This window comes from Sparus aurata, chromosome 17 (assembly GCF_900880675.1).
Source record: "Sparus aurata chromosome 17, fSpaAur1.1, whole genome shotgun sequence".
NCBI classification, from domain to species: Eukaryota; Metazoa; Chordata; class Actinopteri; order Spariformes; family Sparidae; genus Sparus; species Sparus aurata.
The window spans coordinates 20708720-20733194 of record NC_044203.1 but is presented as its reverse complement, the minus strand read 5'-3'; the positions used below and the strand labels follow the sequence as shown (position 1 = coordinate 20733194).

Here is a 24475-nt window from a genome sequence, read left to right as displayed (position 1 = left end):
GAAATTTTACATTTAAACGGTCCGGCTTCGTTATCCATTGCGTTTTAAATGTATGCTTTCACACTAAAGGAACTATAAAGCTCCACGGGTTATAATTTATTTCTTCAAGGTGCTGATAACTTAAGGCGGGCTTTAAATTAATTAAACGGTTCTGTTTGTGGGCGGGTGCTTCTGTTGATTGACAGGCCTGCGGACCATTCAGATAACGCGTTAAAGCTGTACCCCTTGACGCATCTGGAACTTTCTGGATTTCAACCAATGGGCACTCACGTAAAATGTATGGCAGTTTTTTTTCCTCTTTTCTTTTTTTCACAATTCTCTTGTAAATAAACGAATGACAGAGACGCTGGTGATAGTGAAATTGCTGCCACAATATCAAATCAACACGGAATCCAATTACTCTACTGTCTATTAAGGTAATTAAGCTTGTATGTTATCTAACCAGTGACAAAGAGTATGAACTCATACGACAGTTATCGACATCGCTGTGCTGCGAGAAGTAATTGAATGACAAAGCAATGAAAGATTAGCTGCTAGTAGTAAAGCTAATGCTAACTGCTGACATTATCAAGCCAACTCAGCTCTTTACACCTACCTTTGATACGGTTTTTGACAACAAGGTATCAGCGCCGCAAAAAACATAGCTACCTGTTATCCTGCTGTCAGTACTTTTACTGCAGCAAACTGTTATTGACGTTAACGGCTAGCTTTATACGAGCTAGTTTTTCGCATTACATTGGTGTATAAACTAGCTAACGTTATGTCGCGCCATTGTCGCCTTAGATGAAAAGTCGTGCTATCTTGTAGATAGTAACATTAACTGATGTTTCTGTCCCTTTACTTTGCAGGCTATTGTGACAACGTTAATGTCATTCCTACCCGCCAGTTTGCTGCCAGCCAGTAGAGTCAGACTGTATCGTGCCACACAGGTAGCTTGTGGCCAATGCCACAGGCTCGACCTGGCCAGAGAAGTGGACTATAAACCGCGGAAAGAGCTGGCAAGTTAGCCTCAACGGAGCTGTCTTGTCCCCTCGTGGCTGTTGGACTATAGAAGGAGTGGCCGTGGATCCACCGACAGGAAAAGTTGTCATGTCGGAGCTAAATAAAGAGGTGGTGGATTTGGTTTGGGGGAGACCCTCCAGTGGTGGAGTGTCTGCCTCTATCTTCCGTAGATGGACCCAAGGTAATGGTGTTTTGTCTCAGTGTGATGATGTGAATGAACAGAGAAGATATAATATATGTTACAGAGATTTTGACCTATGTGCAGTGGAGAGCCAAGTGTATTCAGATTTCAACAGTAGTTTTTTGCTCATCCTCTTTAACTGAAGGTCAAACCCTTCTGTTGGACATGTGATTGGTGTGAATACTGTACATATTCATTTCTGCTCTAGAGTTTATCCTTTATTCACTCTGACCTTGGAAATGACCAGTGCATGCACTCTGTTGACCCAACATTTCACTTTATCCTCATTACAGGATTTGTTTTCAGTGAGAATGAGCACACAGCACTGGAGCAGTTTGAAGGAGGCCCGTGTGCTGTCATCGCACCTGTCCAGGTATGGTTGAATTTAAAACTCCTTGCTATAGGTGCAAAGTCTCAATTTGCAGCATTCTCCCTAAGTACTGGGCCCTCACAGACCTCCACCAGAGCATTAGGTGGAAGTACTTAAAATTGTATGGTAAATAATGGGGCAATTTAGTCTGCATCACTCTACAGCGTGCACCTTTTATAGGGTCACTGGGGGATTTTAGAGTGAGTCTTCTTTTATACTTGACTTATATATGCGTCATCGTTTGAGTCTTGCATGTATATGAATTGTTGGTTAACTGACAGAACAAAAGGGTCAATCATATATTCATAAGATCAAAGTCTTCACTGTGAGGGTGGACTATGGACAAACAATATGTAGTAAGTGTAGCATATTGGACCATGAAATATTTTATTGCAAATTTTGAGACCGAGTTTGTTTTTCTTTGCAGGCTTTCCTCTTAAAGAACATCCTCTTCAGCAGAGAAAGTTCCAACTGGAGACAGATGTCAGGTAGATTGTCCCGCAAAAAATCCAAACCATCGTTTTTATACTGTTGTATGCCCTGCATTCAAGAGTGGATGGTGCCTTGTAAAGCTTTGGAGCTTTTGTTCTATTTGTACCATAAAAAGATTTGAAGCTTAGGGGCTTCAAACTCAGCAAACACAGTGACATCTGGTGGCTTGTAAAACTTATGGCAGCACTTTAAGACTGTGGCTGAGGCACCACCACACCTTACTGGCACTCATAGTTTAGTCTCATGTGTGCAATAAATGTCCTAGCAGCCGCTGTGTTATTAAATCTGAATACCTGTGTTTGGAAGTTCTGCATTACGGTAAATATAGATGTTATTGTGCAGTATGTTGCAATCACATTATCCTGTGCTGTCAAAAAGTGTAGTTGATATTTATTTGGTATTTCTTGAGTCACAATATGATGTGACTGGAGAGTGATAATCCCTAAATTATTCTCCCCTCTTTTTATGTGTCAGCCACTTACAGTAGTTTAAAACTTTGAAAAGCTGTCAAATTGAATGGAGCGCAGTCCTGTGAAATTCTTTATTCAACACAAGCTCCAAATGGTGATGTTTCCAAACAGCCCGCTACACAGAAGTGAGACCAGCTTTAGAGCTTCTGTATCATCCGGCTATCTCTAATGTCTTGTTAAATCATGCATGTTTTATGCTTGTGTCTGTTAGAGGAGGAACAGAAAACAGCACTGTGTTCCACTCTGAGTGAAATCTTGGAGTCCGCTTGTGCCAGCCCCTCCACAGGGTTCTGCCTGGTGACTTGGGCCAAGGGACAGAGCCCACATCCAAGCACACATACCAACACGCAGACACAGTCACAGTCGCAAACACAGGACATGCCAGAGCCGGCAAGCAGCCAGCCACCACAGGAGCAGCAACCCAGTGAGTCCTACACCTGTCATATTCCCACGTCAAACGCACATTCAGAATAACAACGCACAAACGTACGAATGCGCACTCATTCACACAAGCCTAGTTTTTACCATCGATGACAATAATAGTAACTTTTAATGACTAACCGTTCGACATTGTGGAGTTTTTCTGTGTCATGCTGTGATACCTCAGCGTGTGTGTTTCCTTGTGCCTAGCTGCTTTGGCTGCTGAGGAACTTGGCTTTGAGAGATTTCACAGTGTTCTTCAGTAAGTGACAATTTTAATATTCTCACCACAGCTAACACCTTGCATCTAATCCCCATGACTGTCTCTTCCTCAATGAAGATAATCTTGACATAAATAATACTGTGTGTCTCCGGAGAGATTACGTCCTCACAAATCCTTGCATTACAATAGCCAGCATGCAGTGCTGCGATAGAGAACTCCATATATCTCAGAAGATAGTATCAGCGGAAGGGAGGGGAGAGGTGATATTTGATTCATCTAGTCTGAGAGAATTGGCTTTCACGTCGAATGAGCTTTTTCACTCTGCGCACAAGTTGCTGACTCAGCACTTTCACTGATTGCCTAATAAAAAAAAACTACCTCGCACTACCTTTCTCGCACACAAACTGCCTGTCACACTCGCAAAGACTAAATGAATGCAAGGCTGCGTTTGCCAGAGAAATATTTAAATTTCATCACACAGGCGTACTGGCAGCTGAGAACAGAGTCAGCAAAAAACAGTGCTGACTCACAGTGAAGAAGTGCACACTGAACTAAGACAGACAAATTAACTAGCAAGCTCTCCGAGGTGAAGCGAAACAGGGGCGTGACTCCAAATAGAGGCTCCAGATCATTTGTTTTGTCCTTAGATGCATTTGATTGATTTCCAGCTTATTGTGAAAGTCATCTTTTTTCACCCGAAATGACAGATACAGTTAATCCATCAGTCTCATTGAGCCCAACCCCCTCCCCCCTCAAAATCCTTTTAAGTCTTTAGATTGTGGCATTGATCAACCTGATGTTTTTGTTCTCCTCTGGCAGTAAGCGGACTGTAATGTCAGTGTCTGGTCTCAAAGAGGAGGTGCTGTCTCTCTACCACACCTGGAGGGGGTGCTGTGGAGTCTTGCTTTTCCTGTACTCTGTCATCCTCACCAAGGTAAAGGAAAAGAGATATGGAGGAAGATATTAAATACTGATTGGAAATGATGAGTATGTCGATGTTGTGTCATGTTTATTAAGTAACTTGAACAAAGCAAAATAAAACTTTCTTTTTTTTTTCAAACTCAAAACACATTATATTTAATTTTTTTAATAGTCATGATCATTGTGTCTCATCATTTCAGGTATTTTTTTCCTGTGTGTTACATCAATCTTTAAACCCACAAAAATTAAATGTAGGCTTCTCTTTTCCTGTCCTGTCTGTGCAGGGCATAGAGAATATAAGAAACGAGATCCAGGACACAATGGAGCCTCTCATAGACCCTGTGCATGGCCATGGCAGGTATAACAACACTTCCCATCATACTGTCCCATGGTCTTATCGGTTAGGCCGACAAAGAAAATGACACATTACTGCAAGGTCCTTTTTTTGTGCAATAAAGGGGTACAGCATACCTTATGTTGTCTCAGGAACTACTGATGTCTCCCTTTTTATCTGCCTTTTCAGTCAGAGCCTGGTGAACCTCCTTGTAACTGGCCACGCTGTCTCGAATGTCTGGGATGGAGACAGGGAGTGCTCTGGCATGAGTAAGACTTCATTGAAGTTACTGCATTCACACAAACATGCCATATTCACACAACAGAATCATTAACACACATACCACACTCACAGAGCTTAATTTTGTGGCCCCGGATTTAAACCATATCCATCAGAGGGCAATCATTCTTATTTCCCACAGCACTGTACAAAAGGCAAGAATTAGTGCCAGTTTGATGTAATTTAACATATTCTCATTTTGATGTTCTTTTTTTCTCCCTGCTTTTTAGAACTGCATGGTATTCATAAACAAGCATCTGTTGGTTTCCTCACGCTTATGGAGTCACTACGCTACTGCAAGGTACAGATATATGCATGTTCTCTTTACAAATTGTCTGATGAGTGGTCATGGAAAATACACACGATTTGTGTTTGTTTTTTGTTTATTTTGTCTACTCAAGATGTTCTATGAATAGAGATGGGCACCCACCCATTGAATACTGTAAGATCAGAGAGTGAGAGGAATACAAATGCAGATATAATTGCTCTCTGTTACTTCTGCACTTATGATGTGAGACATATCTAATATTTAAACCCAAGCCACAGTAGGAGCTCCCATGTGAAAACATGTTTGGAAGGAACAATCCCAACAGACCAACTGTGAACTCCCTACTTTCTCTCTTTACACTTATTCTCTGGCACACTTGTACAGAAACACACATTTACTAAAAATAGACCACAAAATAATTTTTTAAATGCTTGTGATGTGACATATTTTAGTCATTGTGGAAAACATGGATCTTGGCTATTTATTTATTTATCATTGCCAACATAAGCAAGCCCAAAAAAGCTAGAGCTGAGACATGAACTCTGTAAATAGGCAAAGTAAGCAGCCATAATAAGGTAATAGCAAGTAGATGGTTGCCAAAGTAACCAGAGGGCTGTAAATATTGATTTGGGAGACCAACTCATATTGTATAAGGATATGTCTGCTCATATATACACATACTTAATTGTTATTGTGAATAAGAGTGGAATATTATCATTGATAACATGCATTTAATTGACCCTTTTGTTGAGGATCCAGAGAAGTAATATGCTCGTCATGTACTGTGAAATGTAATCCCTATTCAGATATTGGTGTACTTTGTGAAAAAGGTGTACACTGAGCAGTTGAAAATAAACACACATTTTTTGACGCATTCCTTTTCTGTGTTTGTGTGTGTGTGTGTTTCAGGTCGGGGCATTCCTTAAGTCTCCAAAGTTCCCTATTTGGATCCTTGGCAGCGAAACTCACCTCTCTGTGTTTTTCACCAAGGCAAGTACAACTCACTTCATAAGCAACCAAACACATATTTCCCTCTTCAGACACACAGCTTGTAACACAAGCCAGTCCACACAGCAGGTTAGAAAAACCAAAATATGGACAGTGCTTATAAGATTTAATAAAGTGCAGGTCAGATAGCAGTGTGGGGGAAAAAGAGACGGCGAAGGGGAGGGGAGGGAAAAATGAGAAGTGGAGCTAGTCATATATGGCCAGTACTGTTTCTTGGCTTTTCACCTATCCAGCATTGAGGGGAAAAACGCTATGCTTCCAAACTTAACAAGTGCAGACGCACACACACACACGCATCTACATGCCTTCTTTCTCTCACTCTCTTGCACACAGAAACACGATTTTAGTTTCTCAACCATCTGTGATCAACTAAACAAAGTGGGGTTCTTGATATATGACCATGATGTAAACTGCCGAATTTGGACTCCATGGAAAGCCTCCATTTCCAGCATACTTCTGTCTACCTTCACTGTCAGGCTAATTTCAACAATATGGATCAAACATTTTTCTGTCCTGGCACTTGTATTTTGTTATACAAAGTTGTCCCAGGAACTAAGGAGTCCCAGAAACGGCACCCAGGAACTAAATCACAAGCATCTCCTTTAGCCTCATCGTGTTTGAGTTTCCATTGTATCTGAAGAAATATTAAGAACAGGGTAGTAAGATAAAGAGAGAGATATAGCAAGGAACTAGACGACAAACTGTTGATTGTCTGACATTTTGATGAATATAGGATTATTGGATATTTGAATCTAAGTAAAGATGATAAGAGCTAAGAGGAAAAATCTAAAACAAGAAAGAGGAAAGACACCTGTCTCGAAAGGAGTGAGGTTTTAGTCTCCCTTAATGTTTGTCTGGGTTGTTCCCCTGTTTTAGTACTTAACTACATGGACAGCAGGTTGTTGGTTTGATCACTTGCCCAGTGTCTGGTTTGTTAGTTGTTGGAAATTTGGCTGTTGTTTAAATTTCAGTATCACTAAACAAAATTCCATCCACACTCATGTTATAGTAATACCCAGGGCTAAAGTGCAGTGCAATGAATGGCTGCTTGTTGACAAATCTGTTACATTTTGTGCTGCAGAAAATCCACCCTTGAGCCATCAGAAAATAATATATCAGAGTAGATAGCTTTCGGGCAAAAGGAAAATTTGTCAAAAAGTTTGGAAACAAAACTGGAACCAGGAGCATGTGGTGAAAAGGCAGGTAGAAACATCGGAACTTCCTGGAAAAAGGATGAAGACATTCTGTGCCGACATCAGCAACTCAGATTAACACTGTTCATATATGCATGCACATGTATGTTGAGAATGCACTGCCTAATTGGGGTCAACGATGTGGTTGTGACAATGAGAGAAACTTAGGCTCTTTGTTAGAAGTATGAATCATCAGATTTTCATGCTAGTGAGGATGTGTGCACATGTAGGCACACACACACACACAGTTTTGTACTCAAACAAACATGTTTATTATCTCCATCAGTGATCATGTAACATAATACATTGCTGTAGCCCGCACACTAAAGCTTTCCGGTTTGGTTGTAGCGAATCGATTCTCCCTGCTGTTGTGAAAACGGCACCAGAGATGCAGAAAAATCCCCGGCAATCACCTCCATCATGACGCCACACCCTTAATATACCATTGATTAAAAGCTCAGTTACATGCATTCAGCTCAAGCCTGCTAGGCAAGTGAGTCATGTGTTGGCTCAGTGATGACTCAAAGTCGTCATCCATGTGCTGATGACTTACCAATAGTTCCAACTCCCCCGGCACTGGTGACATGTTCACATATACACACACTCACACACATTCCAGAGCACAGGGAACTTTATCCTGATTAGCAGTGGTGCTCTGTGTGCGCGTGTGCGTGCATGCGCGCGCGCGTGTGTGTGTGTGTGTGTGTGTGTGTGAGGCTTCAGGTGGATGGATTCCTGGAGGGAATGTGATTCCAGAGTTCCCATCTGGATCCATTTGTCCCACTGGAGGTTTGGAACATACTTACACACACACAGGCATATGCACTGACGTATATGCACTGACGCTACACCATTCTGGCTCCAAAGCTTTGAGCCAGAGTTGAAGGGGTAAGATGTGGGGCAAGGGTACTCTGCTAGTGGACCTCAGTGATGTTTAGAGTTAATTTGAAGCACTGAGATTTCCCAGGCATCGTGATACAAAAATACACGCTACCTAGTTATGTGGCTTTTAGGTCCGATATAGAGCCATCTCCACAAAAGCAGCAAATTTGATCCCTGCCTCTGATGTTTCAGCGGCTCCTTCTGTCTGCCATTGGGGACGGGTGTGTATTCCCCCGAGTCGCTGTCAGTGTGTCACTGTAGCTTTCAGACCATCAGCTTAATAGCATTAGTGTTTTTATCTAATCTGCCTACACAAAGGCCATTCCACCATCTCTGATTCCTACCCACAACACCCCCCAAACTCTCTCTGTCTGTCCTCCGTTGTATTAATGTGTGTGTGTGCATGTGAGAAAGTGGCTGAGTGTATATAATGGCATGTAATGGGATCTGTTTTTGGACAAGAGTTCCTGAGACGCCAGAGGAAGGAGAGAAAAGAAGACAGACAGAGAGTGAAGGAGAAGAGGGATGGGATGATTGATGAGACGTATCATGCAGTATGTTTAAAAAAGGATTCTTTCTTCCTTCCTTTTCCTGCTTTTCTCTTTGAAGTAACTACCCACTCCAGTGTACAGTAGCTCAGTGGCCCAAGGAAAGGATTCGCCAGTGTTCCTCAGCCAACCTCTTCAGATTATTGGTCCCTCATTGGAAGGAAAGGGGAAGAAAGGAAGTAGAAAGGAAGGATGCACTTTAAAGAATGGTGCAGTGGTCACTCAGGAAGGCGGGAGGGGGGCAGCGATCCTCCAGTGACATTTCTCATCGCTCTTTACTCTCCTCACTGAGTGATGAGGTTCACAGGCTGTGTCTCTGCTTCTCCAGGGAGTTACATGTGTGTTTTTGTGCGTGTATGTGTACAGTAGTCGTGTTCTGGGTCAGTGATTTACTAGGAGGGAAAGCAGCCGCTGCGGCGCTCAGTGTCCCTTAAGACTCCTGCTTCTGTCTGCACACACATGCGAGATGTCCTTCAAGGACTGGTAGGGAGCAGGGAGAATTTAAAGTGTGCAGACACAGTAAATGTAGGTCAGTTTCCTTCAGTGACGCTTTATTGGCATAACCACAGTAAATGGAAGACATTGCCAATATGCTCGGGCTATATTGCTGAAAAGCATCATATTTTCTAGGAATCAATAACATTGTGTAATAAAAACATTCCAAACTCGAGAATAGCTTGCAACCCTTTTCCAGAGCTTTTGACTGCATCCCACTGCCCTCTTCTGTCAATGGAATTTGCACAGGTGTCATAGCTAGTAAGATACCCTTGACTTTAGATTGTATTTAAAATAGAAATAAGAATGTATAAAATAATCCAGGAAACAGGAAAGTCTTGTGTGTTGTTATGCATTGCATGAGACCAACTCTTTGTACACTTTAGATACTGTACATTACACTCAACAAAAATATAAGCACAACTCCCGTTTTTCACAAGTTGAAGTAAAAGATTCATAAAAGACTTTAAACGCACAGAAAATATTTTTTTCTCTCATTTTTTTAACACAGATTTATTAAAAATGTTTTAGTGAGCACATCTTCTTTGCCAAGATGCAAATGGCATGCTGACTGCAAGAATGTCCCCCAGAGCTGTTACCAGTGAACTGAATGTTCATTTGATTACCGTCAGCCATCTTCAGTGTTGGTTACACAGCAGACCATGTGTAATCAAGTCAGCCCAAGAACTCCACACCCAGCCTCTTCACCTGCAAGAATGTCAGAGACAAGCCACCTGGACAGCTGATGCAACAGTTGGCTTGCAGATTCAATTTATTTCTGCACAAACTGCCAGAGAGTGTCTCAGGGAATCTCATCTCCGTACTCATTGTCCTCACCGGGGTTCTTGACCTAACTGCAGTTTGTTGTCATCACTGACTACTGTTGGCAAATACTCACCTTTGTTGGCATCTGGCACTTTGGAGAAGTGTATGGGTCATGTTATAGGCAGGCACAATCTATCAATAATAAACATGTGCGTTTCATTGATGGCAACTTGAATGCACAGATACCTTGGTGAGATCTTGAGGCCCATTGCCATGCTATCCATCCGCCACCATCGCTTCATTTTGCAGCATTGTGATGAACAGCCTCGTGTCACAAGGATCTAGTATTTCCAGATTTCTGGAAGCTGAAAAAAAAAACACCCCAGTTCTTGCATGGACTGCATTCAGCCTCTCAGCGTATTTGGGATGCTCTGGTTGCTCTGCTCCACATGTTCGACAGCAGCTTCCTGGCAACATCCAGCAGCTTTGTACAGCCATAGAAGAGGATTGGACCAACATTCCACAGGCTATAATCAACAACATATTCAACTCTATGCGCAGGAGATGTGTGGCACTATATGAGGCAAATTGTGGTCATACTAGATACTGATGGGTTTTCTGATCCACGTAACAGAACATAAGACTTTTGTGCTTTCTGTTAAAGAGGATAACTTTCTGTTCTTAATGTGATCAGAGGGTGCGGGCCACAGACAAACACCAAATAACAAAGCGGCGTACATTAACAGTCATTAATAATCTGTGTCAGGTCAGACCAAAGGGCCATTGTAATGTGATGAAAAGCTGTCTGTGACAGTGTGTGTGTGCTGCATTATTCTTCCTTCTCCCTTGTGTGTAGCTTGCTGTTATAGGACCCATCATTATGCTATGTAATATCCTCCAGTGTCTCCTCTCTTTTCTGGTGAGACATCGTCTTTCATATCCATGACAGCACCATTAATCATTACTTTGTCCCATCTGTCACACCTGAAACACACACTGAGACACAAACATACAGTAGAAACTGCTTGCACTCTTCATGCAGTGAGAGAGATTGGTTTACCATTGTTTCTGGACTGGTAATCACATGGGACGCAGGCTAGTTAAGGTGAAGCAAACACACACATAACAAGCACACACACATACTCTACATGACAAGCCCTCCCACACAGACTCCCTCCTCAGTTCCCTCCTCAGCATGTCATGTAGTGAGGCTGTTGCTGCCTGCTAAGAACAAGGCAGGAGACACTGTCCGAGACCTCTGCTTTGTTGTCTCGAAAACCGATCCCTTCAGACGCACTCTATGGCCACTCAGAGCCTCTCAGCACAGACAATAGCCCTTTGGCTGGACCGGAGGGAAAGAGAGTAACTCTAGAAAAGTACTATGCTTAGCTGTCTATCCTGAAGTGCCTACCTGCATGATGAGATAAAGGATGAAAGGGGGGAAGGAAGAATGGAAGAAAAAGTCAAGGGTGGAAGGGCAGGAAATACTCCAAAACAGGAGTACCTACTTAGCACAGGAAAAGGCAGGTAAAAAAAAAGGGGGGGGGGGGGGGGGAGACTGGGCATGAAAAAGGGCGAGAGAGGAAAAAGGCCCACAAGGGATGAGTTGTCAACCCAAGAGAGCCACAAAGTCTAGTGAGGAGAGAGCAACTCAAGGGCAGATTGCCAGAGGTGAAGGTTGAGGCAGTGGTCAGGAGAGTTTCGCGAATATGAAAGGTTACACGAATATCAGCTGAGCTTGGTCCTCTATCTGCTCTAGGAGGGTGTGATGCAGAAAATCTGGAGGGGCAAGTTATTTTATTGAATTTTTTTTTTTTTTCCTTTTTTGGCATGTCGTTTTGTAAAATTAGATTGCAGTGGTGTCTGCACAGGATTGTTCTCCACTCTTATGATCCAACCTTGCAGCATGTTTTTGTCTGAAGAAATGGTCTGCTTCAATTTATATTTGTTGCCGTTTAGTGTTTCAACAATAACATTTTCAGTCCAGTCCAAAAAGAAAAAGTGTTTGCCCCACCACTTGCCGCACAAATGCGCTGAGTCAGCAATTATGGAGAACAATTGTTGACTGTGTAAATTTCAGCCCCAGCCATCATCCCCCAAAGTGTTGACGAGCTAGGAATGAGCCTTTTGTGTTTGCTTCAAGGTTCAATATGTAAGAATTTTAGTTTTCAAACAATACAAATTAACTGAAATAATTAACAGAATATGAAGAAATAACAGCTTTGACATCATATCACAACATCTGTGTATCTTATCATGATATACAGATATCTACTGAAGTTAGCATGCTAACCAGTTAGCCCCTTGCCAATTTGAACCTTAAGTGGTCCAGTAGAATCAACACCAGTACCTGCCAGGTGCCTCTGACTCCGAGCTCCCAGTCTGGGCAGGATCAGTGAACACCACCACCAGCTGAACAGTTGACTGATCTTGCTAGCCAACCCCAGCAAAAGTTAGCAGTAGTTTACGCTGATGACATTGTGCCCCCTTTTTTATTTGGAGTGTCATATTTTCCATTTGCATTGCTCGGCACTCCATTTCATCCAATGAATCAGTTTATTCAAATTGAGGACTTTAAACATTTTTTTTAGGGTGACAACGCATAAAAAAAGACAACAGATATTCAGAACTTCATTAAAAAAATGGGAGCTCACACACATATTGTATAATACACTCAGGAGAGCCAGATGGATGTGACTTTAGTACTGTCAGACACAAACGCTCCCGCTCACCTCAAAACCTTTCAGTCATTTGGAATTGTTGGCTCTTAAAGAAGACATGTTTTTTGTTCTCACCGTATTCTGGTTTTACTCAGAGCAAATGTTCTGCATCACTTTGTGTATTTAAGTCCTCGGGGTGGAGCGTGCATGTGTGTGTGTGTTGTTCTTGCTTTGTTCCTATGTAGGGTAGCTTGTTGTTGCTCCGTTAAGGTCGTTCTGTGGGGATTGGAATGTGCTCCTTTAAATCAAAACGCACACTTACAAAAGGACCTGGCATCAGTGCTCTCAGTGTCATTGTGCTGTATCTCTACATGAGCATGAATATTTGTGCAGATTTAGAGAATTTAATAACAGCTTGTTTTCCAGTATAAGCAAACACATTTTGGGAAGGGATAGGCCTAATTATTACTGCACAGATTCTCTCATTTCACACACACACACACACACACCCTAACACATACTGCTACACAGTGGGATTGAGAGGAAAGAAACGATGAGGCACAAAAACAAACTCGCACACGCCTTCCCTGCGGAGTGTGTTAGCTCCATGACATGTTTTCCAACTCAGCAGCATCTTCCTCAGGCCTCTAATAAAACACAGATCAAAGACAGCCAGGCAGACCTGTCATCACACATGCACACAGTCATGTAATTTCTGTGTGCATGATCTTATGCTCATGTGAGTCATTGTCTTTTCTATTCTTTTCCACCGCTCGTTAGCCTTATATTAGTGCGTATAGACTGGCAATAATAGTTGATGACCACTTCCGAGCGTTTGTCTTCCAGTAAAGTGTTGACATCCAGTTGCTGTGGTATTGGCAGGTGATTTACACAGACTGTGTCCATCCTGCTCTGGAAGACAATAAACTGAGTTCACTGAGCTGTGGTTCACAAGGCACACTGGACCCTACAGCTGCAGGATTGTATATGGCGGACCAAGATCGATTAAGCTTCTCATCACTTTAGGAAGAGATACACATGTTAACTTAGTCCAGGTATACTGTTCTTTTATTGTCATATAAGTTTAAGTTACAGCTTCTCAAAACAGTTCATGTTACATGATACATACCTCACTGTTAATCCTACATTTAGTGAGTGTGTCGACTGCTAAGGAACCATTTTACCACTTTATTCCTCCTGAGACAGCAAAATGACCCTTGTCCACCCCTGTAAGTGAAACAGACATATCCATCTAATGATAAATGTACCATCAGATTTATGGAGCCCGTAATGTTAACACATCACGTCACTCTGTGTGACAGAATAGTGTGTGAGCGCGTGTGAGCCTGTTTTTCTTTGCATCTGAAGAGCCGGCAGCTGGGAGTCATCTCTTCTCGATGTGTCCCCCTGAACCCCTCTGTCCTCTTTCCCTGCCTCCTTCTCTCCCTCTTTCTCTCTGCCTGAGTAAACCCTGAATACAGTAATAAGTAGACCATGAAACCCTAGCAGCCTGCGTGGATCCGAGGCTCAAGCTTTAATAAAGGCCAGCCTAAAGGAGATGAGCAGGGTTCATTTGTTCTCTGAAAACAGTGTGTGTTTGTCCAGCACTTTGTTGTCATAAATACACTCCCTCCCTTCTCTCTAATGGAAGAACAGTGAGAACCCTCTGACTCTCGCCTACACACTTTGCATGTGTTTATGACAGCTAAGGCTAAAAAGCCATCTTTTTGAGAAGTATCTCATTTCATTCTCTCTAAGAAAAATATTCCGGGTATCTTCTCTGAGCTTTTTTTCGTGTTGTTATTCATACGAAATGTATTCAAGGAAATAAGATTCTTCTTCATTCATTCTCCTTATCATTGTTTGCTTGCTTTGTTGCTTATCAGAAACTGATGATTATCCAGCTGTTTAACTTGCTGAGAGCTCCTCTCAAGATCTGATAATGCTTAAAAATATAAGATTAGAGCGGACGTGGGAAGACGTTCCTGTCCCATGAGGTCTGTCTCAGGTCTCTTTGTTGAAAACAAACTCGGTAGTTCAATGTGTCGTCCAACCGCAAACCAGCAAAATCCAGGGTGAGCCAACTTTGTCTTTTGCCTTTTCTTATTGTTTCAACGCAATTATATTCTTATACATCAGGTTTACTGTGCACACCTTCAGTCAGTTGTTCCTCAGCATTCTTGCACATAGAAGTAGTCATGTGAAAATTGGAAAAAAGAACAAAACTGCTAAATGCAGGTTTCCAGCTGCAAGCTGGGTGGGGGGCATATGCTCATAGATGATCTGACAAGCACTTTGTTTGAAAAGTAATGCCCTTAGCGATACAGAGCCATTTAATCAACATGTACGTTGTAGGCTATGCGAAAGGGCCATCGCCTCTTGTACATGCTAATGCACACCCCCTCATTTCTATACTCCCGGCCAACATGGCTCTTTGGAAACGTCACCAACAAACAAACACTGTAGAGCTCGCCATTAATCACGGGCAGTATATGTAAGACCCGATTTCCTGATTGTGTGTTTGTACTGAAAATAAGCCGTCTAACTTTATCAGCAGATCAGTTAATAACCCAATGAACTCCCATGATTGCGCTAGTCCTTTTAGATTACACATCGTCACACACACACATGCACACACACCACATACGTGTACAATGTAAAATGGCAGGGCATCACACACTTCTGCAGTGGGTGGTACTGCATGTTTCTTCACTGTAGAATGTGCGCATAACTGCTGCAAAATATAGTCAAGACCAATCAAAGTCTGGTAGTTGTTAGTAGATCGAGATGTTTGCTGCTTCATGATGTTCTAATGTTTCAACACTGACTAAGCCACATTTTCCCATAATGTGATCTAATTCTTCCTCCCCTCCCTGCTCTCATTTTGTTCGCTGTCTTACTGGAACCCCCTGTCTCTTTGCTTTAGTCACAGATCTCTACGTGGTCACTTTTAAGTTTAACTTCTTCATGTTTTAATGCACCTTATCCTCCTCTCTTTTCTCTTCCTTCTTTCTGCTTCTCCCTCCCTATAGGAGATGTCCCTGGTAGGTCCAGAGTCTCCATCAGAGCAGGCAAGGAGGGTCTTCCAGTCATTTGATCCTGAAGGTAATGAACAAGTGTCTGTATTACATATATTGTGCCCATAATGTTGCCAGTGATTCACATCTCCCGCCCTTCACCCCCTGCACACTTGTTTTTATAGACATAGTCATAGTTTATTTGCTCATTAGTACACCAGCTTTATGAAATACCTGGCACACAGATGTGTGACCAAACTTTCACTCTACCACAGCTACACACACACTGAGTGAACACTATCCTGGCCATGTTGTCTTTCTCTCCTCTTCTTCCTGGTTGAGCAGATGCATTTATAACCTCCACTGCCCTCCTCGCCTCTTCTGTCTTGTTCCTTGTCTCCATTATTTTCCTCTGCAGGCAGAACGAGGGGCTGTTTCGCTCCTCTCATCTCCACTGTTGTTGCCGAGGTTGGTGAGCTCAGCTCCTCTTACAGCTGAGTCAACGATCCCTCTCCTTCCCTCCTCCTCCTCCTCCCTCTCCTTAACCCAATTTGTTGTCACTTCGAGGTGACTGGGGTAAAGGGGAAGGACACAGAGAGGCTGTTTACATTTGGTTTGACTATCCATCCTGAGTGATCCGATCACAAGTGGATAGCTTCAAGCCCGTCAATTCACCCCAGGAGTTAAATGTGTCTCAAAATGCATCTTGTGAGCGGATCTCACTTTCCCACTCTATATGCATACATACACGCCTACGTCACTGGAACAAAAAGATAACATTTTTACACAAAGAAAGAACGAAATAACATGTAGGACCAAGTAGTCCTACTGTAGACAGCGTTTCACAAAGTTTTTTATGCAACAACGCTCAAAGTTAAGTCTGGTGACTTTCTCCGCAAAGATGTAGCCTATATTAGTTACTGTTTACTGTATTGGTTAGATTTCACGTTTACCACCATAATGTTACATTCTTTATTAAATATTGTTTAAATGGTGACATCAGTTGAAATAGATGCTGGGAGGTACAGTGCACTTTAGACACGGAAGCAGACAGACCACACTTTATACATGAAAACAGACAGGCTTTTACAGCAATGCCATGACATTTGTTACAAGGAAAGAAACATCTAAATGTATTGTATTTAATGCTGAATTTAAAGAATGCCAGTTATTTAGAATTTGCCGTGTGCTTGCTGCCGTAGCCGTCTGCTGAAAACACTGTTACCTGCCAGTGTTTTCAGCAGACATTTGTTAACGCAAATGGTAAGCCCAACTAGTAATTTACATTACAGTGGACCAAAAAGAAATCAGACGTGTTTAATCCATTGTTATTGTTGTTGTGGCTTCTTCGTGTTGTTTCTTGGAGGAGGTCGGTTGAACATGCAGTCCTTTGATGTGGGCCAGAACGCATGTCAATAAACACTGCTAAAAGAATGTCACGAGTCCCAGACCAGCTCCGAACATTGTTGGAATGATTGGATCCCAAATGTGTCTTGGGGGTGTTCACACCTGTACATAGAGCTGTCCACTTCTGATGTGATCATTCGGGAGACGATGCCAAATGTGAACAGGGCTGGAGAGGGACACAGTGATGATGGAAAGTTGAAGAGAAGACAGATTCTCATGTCAGATGGACTGAAAGTCTGGAGCATTTATTTATGCAGTCTCGAGATTATAGTGTGTGATGTTTGTGTGTATTCATGAGCACTTAGAGACAGGGATGAGAGTAGACATTAAACATTTAGTGCTTGCATCTGCTGTGGAATGTTTTCTTCTGCTGTGGAGACAAGGGGAGGAGGGAGATCCCACTCAAGACATGAGCATGTTACATGACACAGTTAGAGGTATCTATGTCGCAGCTGAGGACCTGACTAAATCACCCATCGTAACAAATACCTTCATATTTATGTGTTTTTATTGTGAAATGAAGTGTGCTCCTCTCTGCCACCATAAGCTATGTAATTAACCATCCAGCTTGTAGGAACAACATGTTGATTTGTGGAGATCCGTTTGAGTGTGTGTGGTGCAATGCGGTCCCGTCTGACAACAAACACGTCTATTCCATTGTCTGTCTTTGTTTTTTTCCTTGTTCTTCATCCGTCTTTTCCTGTTGCACGAAATACCGCTTTGTACATTCTCGAATCCGCTGAAGCTCTCTTCTGCCACGACATTCTGTGACCCATATGGTCTTTTCACACACATACGGTTGTGCAAAGACACACAAACCCACGCAGGCATAAATGCACGCGTATAATACACACACCCAAGGAGGATGTATGATACATGACACACACTGCAGTGTATACACATATGCCATAGCCAGTTGAGTGGTGCGTAAAAGGGCCATAAATCTGTCTGTGTCATGTGTAGAGTCAGCACAGCTCCCTGTGTTGTGGAAAACGGGCGCCAGACGCATTCACACGCACTACAGTGACTCACCAGACATACACACTGAGCTACCCACGCTCTCAGCCCAGTCTTTAATATTTTGTGTTTGTCGTTGTCCCTGTGTAGAGTGTGGGTGTGTGTGTGCCCTGGCTGTCAAACTGTCAGTTGTCACGCTGAGACAACAACATCTGGCATTGAAGAGGCAAGATTGAGTTGCTCAGGAGCGGACAAGTGGAGCGCGCATCTGTTAATCTTTCTCACAGCACGCCTGGGGATTGTGTATGTGTCTAAACAAGAGGCCACGCAGGCTCGCGTGTTTAAATGAGACAAGTGCCCGGACACACACACACACACACAAATGCTCTTTCGGGCAAAAACACATGTTAGCATTTAAAGCTTCTACTCGCAGGTAAAGCAATCATCACAGCCATGGAATGTAGGTCAGAGAGAAAGGACAAGGTGTGTGTGCGTGTGTGTGTGTGTGTGTGTGTGTGTGTGTGTGTGTGTGTGTGTGTGTGTGTGTGTGTGTGTGTGTGTGTGTGTGTGTGTATATGGGTGTGTGTGTGTGTGCGTGTTCGCGTGCGTTAAGTTGTGTTCGATGAGTTCATTCCCCAGGGCCAGTGATGTAAACACTGCTTGTGCCATATGTGTGTGGGTGAAGGCTTCCCCTAGTTTTCAACTGAAGCCCATATTTTATGTTTTCTCGGGGTCAGCCAGTGCATGAGTCTCTTTTTGTGTCTCTCTCCCTCCCTCTCTCTCTCCAGATAATGGCTTCATCCCGGAGTCTCTGTTGGAGGACGTGATGAAAGCCCTTGACCTTGTCTCAGAGCCTGAGTAGTAAGTGCTTGCATGTTCAAGGCTTTCTGAGCGAGTGTGTGTGTGTGTGTGTGCGTGTGCGTGCGTGTGCGTGTGTGTGTGTGTGTGTGTGTGTGTGTGTGTGTGTGTGTGTGTGTGTGTGTGTGTGTGTGTGTGTGTGTGTGTGTGTGTGTGTGTGTGTGTGTGTGTGTGTGGCACCTGTAGAGCTTCTAAAGTTCTACCTCCTAAGTCACAGCCAGGCCAGGTCAGCAGCCCCGTGCTCATGTTTCACTACCAGGCTACTATAACATTAGACCAGAGAGCGCCCACTATAAAAGCTGAGGCAGAAAGAAAGAAATAAAGTCCGAAACAGAGGCTGAGAGGGAGATCATTAACAGCAGGAAGAAAGGCTGAGAGAGGGAGGAAACGCTTTAAAGTGCCGCTTCAAACAGAAGCACGTTCTCATCTGAGGAACAGTAAGCCTTAAGGCCACAGCCGTGGGCCCGGCCAAGTCAGTGGACCACTAATCTGCTCAGCAGACCCCCAGATGGGCGACACATCACAACACAACACAGCAAACTGGGAGGAGACTCCCAGTGCAAACAGGCGAGTTTCATTCTTTACCACACAGTGAGAGACTTATTGCAGGGATTCCACCATGTGAAAAAAGCAACATTTTTAGTGGTTTGTATAGAACTGATTAATAGGATTATGTAGGAGAAATAAATCAAAGACTTTCATTATTCATCTTTAAACTGTTCTGAAGTTGCCAGTGAGTATTTCTACATATCATATGACCTATGACCATCAGCTGCTATCATTTGTGGTTAACCAACTTTGTGGACACCTACTGTTCTTAGTATATGTTAGGATGCAGCCTCAAGGAATGATAGATTCGATTTGACTACATTGGTTTTGTAGTGTTTCAGATAGTAAATCTTACTTATATGACATATTGTTAAAAAAAAATGTGAATTCATGAAGCTTGTCCTGCAGTCTGAAGCAATTTTAGACCATTTGATTAAACAGTTAGATAATCTCTCTATTATTCTGGAAACTGGACAGCCGCACCTGATGTCAACAAAAACCTGAATTAATCAATAATAATAATAATTTCAGTTTGCCAAGAACACAAAGACATGTCCTCACTCCCTTGGGTATTATTACAACACACAAGTCCATAAATGGGGCTTTTCTGTTGGCACTTTTGGCCGCAGCCTTTTGCATTTCCATTAGTTTTACTGCCGCAAGTTGAACAAATCCGTGGACCTTCTCTGGAGTTGGTCCAAACTGTGCCTGTCCTGCCTCTAAGCGAGCTGCGGCCATGTCATGTGACCTGTGGCGGTCCTCTTCTCTCTCTCAGTTGATCCTGCATTGTGAGACTCACTTGTGTCTGCAGGAAACTCAAAATTCAATTGTACAGTGAAATGAACACAACATTAAGTGATAAATATTCAACATTTCTTCAAGAAGATTATGCACAGTTACAAATGAGAGATATACACCAGTCCAGACAAACATCAGCTGGTTGCACTATAACACAAACAGGAGAAAGGATTGGGCGCAGCCAGTAACTGTGGCATGCTCCATCATCTTATCTGTAAACCAATTTTATATGATGAAGTCATAGACAGTCATGCAGTGAATAGCGTGCAAATCCACCATAAACAGCTACTTCCCCTGATGACCATCAACACACAACCACTTGTTGATAAGAATGAGATCCTTCATTGATCCCTGAGAAGATGTTCTCTGTTCTCACTTCGCCTGCAAAGGGAGCACAAGGCTGGTATTAGAGCCGCTCATCTGAAAGATCTTTTTAAGGATTTAAAGTGTTGCTCAGTCACACTTCAGCAGTGTCACTGTCTGCTCTGTATCCCTCCTGCTGCATGTGCTGTTTGTAAAAAAAATTGATAGATGGAGGAACAATCACTGCCTTCCCTCTGTGTCTCGGTTTAAACCTCGCTTCTCTCCCCAATACCTTAAAAGGGCAATCTGACCAGATTTTTGTTATCATGGAGGAATAATGATAACACTGATCTAACACGTAGGAATGTCTGGAAAGAGGTATATTTAGTTGTACCACAGTATTCATGAAACATGCACGTACTCACCAAAACACGCATCATAACTCTCCACTTGAGTGATGATGTGATCTTAAATCTGGATTTTCATGCAGAAAACGTCACAGACTGTTATTCTTTCACTGATCTTCTGGCTCCTTCCAGCCCCTCTCTTTTTTTTTTTTTGACCTGCATGTTCTTTCTGTTTTCTCTGCGGATTTCTGGATCTGTTTTCCTCTGCTCACTTTTTATTTACTGGTATTTCCTCTGCTTTCTGTCTCTGTTCCTTGTCAGTGTCAGTCTGGTGAAGGGTAAACTGGATCCGGAAAGTTTGGGCATAATTCTTCTGGGCCCGTTCCTGTTGGAGTTTTTCCCTGATCAGGTATGTGTGTGTGTGTGTGTGTGTGTGCGCAGAGGTGCACTTCTGCCTCAAACAAACACATGCACACAATGTGACAAATGCCTCCCAACAGTTGAAACGCATGGACAAAATAGTCATACACACACGCTGTCCGGCTGACGCTAATGTCTTATTTCCCAAGAATATGTGGTGTGCTGTTTGAGCAAATCAAAGGTTTTTACGCCAAAAACATTCCTGCGGTGTCTCATGTGAAATATATGCGTGTTCACAAGAAGCTTAGAGCGAGCGCTAAAGACGCCTTTTTATGAGGAAGACAAGAGAGGGAGAGATAGAGGGGAGCTGTGTTAAAGTGATCAGGGCTTTAGGGACTCGCCAGAGCAATGGCCCCCAAGCCGCAAAGAAATTATACTACCATTAGCCAAGTGGACACACACACTCAGACACACGTGGGATTGGGGTGAGGGTTTATGTTTCACATATAGGCATATAAACACGAGAAGCTGGACACGCTCTCAGACAACACACCCTATTAGCATTCTGTACCTTTTAAGCCAAAGTCCACGGGAGGTGTTTTGGCTCAATGTCATTGTAAAGACGTTTTCCTGGTGTTGGCTGCTTTCTGGTAATTGGAGTTTAGTTTTGCTTCAGCGCACAAACACGCACTTTCAGCTTTAACGTGTGGGATTCGATGTTAAGCTTTTCGTTGCGGGCGGAGATGTGTGTGTGACTTTTGGGTTAAAAAATGTTCTGCCTCTGTGCGTCTCCATCCCTGTGAGAACAGTTCGCCCAGAGACTCTCCAACAACATTGCATGTTTTTCACTCTGCCCCCCCCCCCCGACTGTGTTTCAGGACTCAGGAATCCCAGACTCGTTTCCCGTCTACCACTACAACGGACTTAAACAGTCCAACCACAACGAGAGGGTAAGACACTCTTCACATTCGGGGTTATTCATAGCAGCTGATGGCGGTGGTTCCGTTTCATATTCTCTCCGTCTCGCCGCCTATTACTTCGTCTTTTCCTGTCATCATTCACACACACATACACACACAGTTGGAGGCGTCCGGCCACTCCAGAATAAACAGTAGCTATTGCGAGCTTAATAGCATGTCCATCCATCCAGAAACCCCTGGCTTAGCCTCCTATTTCTCCAAGTCATTTCAGCGCGGAGGCCACTGTCAGCAGCCTCGCCATGATAAATGGTCAAACACAGGCCTATTAAGCAGGCTTAGTTTGATGGATGATTGTCAGTGGATGTAGTTGGTGGCTGTGCAGAAACCTGTTACTCAGGGATATCGCTTTCTTCATTCGTCAACTTTGTCTAGTCTGTACAGCAGCTTTTTTTCCATACAGCCACCTGAAAATCGAGCAGTGGCACCACATGTGTGCCCATGGTAAAGCACACGCCTACACACACACACACACACACACACACACACACACACACACACACACACACACACATGCGCACATATGCACTGGGCAGCATGGCGCCTATAAGGTTGTGAAGGCAATTCCATTCCCATAGCTCCAGATGGGAAAAACAGACCTGCTGACAGTGCTCCCCTGCAGCTGGTAGGTGTGTGTGTGTGTGTGTGTGTTGTATCCTGGCATCCATTCCTTGCATCTCACCTCTGACCCCTCCAGAGGAAGAGAGATCAATGGAGTTAAAACAACAGAATGTAACTTTTTTTACCTTAGAATAACAGCTTTAGAATCATGTTGATGGCTCAGTGTCTTGTAATAAGCTGATCACTTATTTCTGCACTGTGTAACTTCAGTGAGAGGGTCGGATCACAGCGTTACATACACGTTTTCAACACATAACACTGTTATATGATGCAATGAGTTTTGTTTGTAGTTAGGACCTTCATCACGTCTGACAAAGTGTGACAGACCTGGGATTTGTATTTACAACAGTGGCGTTGCTCTCCAAATTGCACAAAATGCAAATTTCTTCATAAAGCCTGCCAAAGTTTGCCTGAAGTGTTTCGATTTGTGTGTTTACTCATTGTGTGTGTGTGTGTGTGTGTGTGTGTGTGTGTTCTCAGGTGGAGTATGTGGAAGGGACATCCTTGGTGCTAGGTTTTGAGGACCCTATGGTTCGGACGGACGACACTCCAGTCAAGCGCTGCCTACAGACCAAGTGGCCCTACATCGAGCTGCTGTGGACCACCGACCGCTCCCCTTCTCTGAACTAGCACCGACACATCCTGTGTGTCACGCCTCTCCGGCTTCCCCTCCGCACGCTGACCCTTAAAAAGCCAGCAGATTACAAACGACTGACACAACGAATGAGAAGAAAACACAAAATGCACATGAGAGACTGAGACGAACACGTCCGTGGACTAAACAAAAAACATGCCTGAGATCCATCCCCTCGTCCTCGCTCACACATTCCTCAAAAATGCAAACTCACCTTTGACAATTCATGCTATTGTCTGTTCACCATGGCTTGTTATTGACACGCAGGATGTTGTGATTATTTAAAGAAAAACAAAAAATGAATGACTGTTTATTTTTACAGCTCTGCTCTGTGCCGACACCTCTGCTACAGTTTTAGCAGTAGATAGATAGAAAATGTTTAGAGAGCAGAAGTGGTTTGGTCCGAACCACGTGTACAGCCAGCCGACTGTGAAACACTACTGTTAATCCAGCTATAGGACTGTTTGAGGGAAAACCTACCAAAGCCTTCCACATATGAGAACACAAACAGACTCACACATACATACACACACACACACACACACACACACACACCCCCACTTTACAAAGTTTACAGTGTAAAGGGACCAACGCGGACACAGAAAGCTGGAGATGGGAACAGGAGGTTTCCTTAGTGTTTTGATGAAGATGGATCTGGTTTAGGTGCTTTGTCTGTATGTATGTATGTATGTGTGTGTGCTTCATGCACCACACTAAGATGGTCGGCCAAGTGCTCATGTATTTATTAAGACACTCAAAGGCTCTGGAATAAACACTTTTTTTGTTCAAATATCATGTCGTTCAGTAGCTTTAAATTGGAAGATGTCCCCTCTCTCCTCTGTGTTGTGTGTGTGTGTGTGTGTGTGTGTGTGTTTGTGTGTTTTTTACTCATAAATATTATGTCCTCCTGACCCCCAAAACAGGACAACCTCAGGTTTCAGGATGTCCAAGGTCTGTCTGGATCCTCTCCTCACTAAATCACGCACTAACTTATGTGTGTCGTCTCCCTGGAGACTCTAAATCAGTAATTCACTGAATCTCCAGGACACTGATGGTGACTTAAGTACCTCTCTGACAACAGAGTCTTAAAATGAAGGCTGCAACTTTCCTCATCATCACTATTTCCTAAAAGAAAA

General features: G+C 43.2%; 1 protein-coding gene across 1 annotated transcript; it reads left to right on the top strand.

The window, feature by feature from the left end:
- The first annotated feature begins 260 nt into the window (after positions 1–260).
- Positions 261–24131, top strand: mindy3 (MINDY lysine 48 deubiquitinase 3). The gene is made up of 16 exons (XM_030394287.1): positions 261–416; positions 849–1183; positions 1477–1556; positions 1981–2041; positions 2727–2939; positions 3146–3197; positions 3978–4092; positions 4364–4437; positions 4603–4682; positions 4923–4993; positions 5870–5950; positions 15544–15616; positions 18681–18753; positions 21069–21156; positions 21986–22057; positions 23186–24131. The coding sequence occupies exons 2-16, from the start codon at positions 1090–1092 to the stop codon at positions 23333–23335; spliced, it is 1377 nt and encodes a 458-aa protein (XP_030250147.1). The 5' UTR covers positions 261–416; positions 849–1089; the 3' UTR covers positions 23336–24131.
- The last annotated feature ends 344 nt before the right edge of the window (positions 24132–24475 follow it).

What these genes read in the sequence shown, in the direction of transcription:
- mindy3 (XM_030394287.1), top strand. Translation starts at nt 1,090, where the DNA reads ATGTCGGAGCTAAATAAAGAGGTGGTGGATTTGGTTTGGGGGAGACCC. An exon ending in ACCACAGGAGCAGCAACCCA is followed by an intron (nt 2,940 to 3,145) that starts GTGAGTCCTACA and finishes CCTTGTGCCTAG; the next exon opens with CTGCTTTGGCTGCTGAGGAA. An exon ending in AGATTTCACAGTGTTCTTCA is followed by an intron (nt 3,198 to 3,977) that starts GTAAGTGACAAT and finishes CTCCTCTGGCAG; the next exon opens with TAAGCGGACTGTAATGTCAG.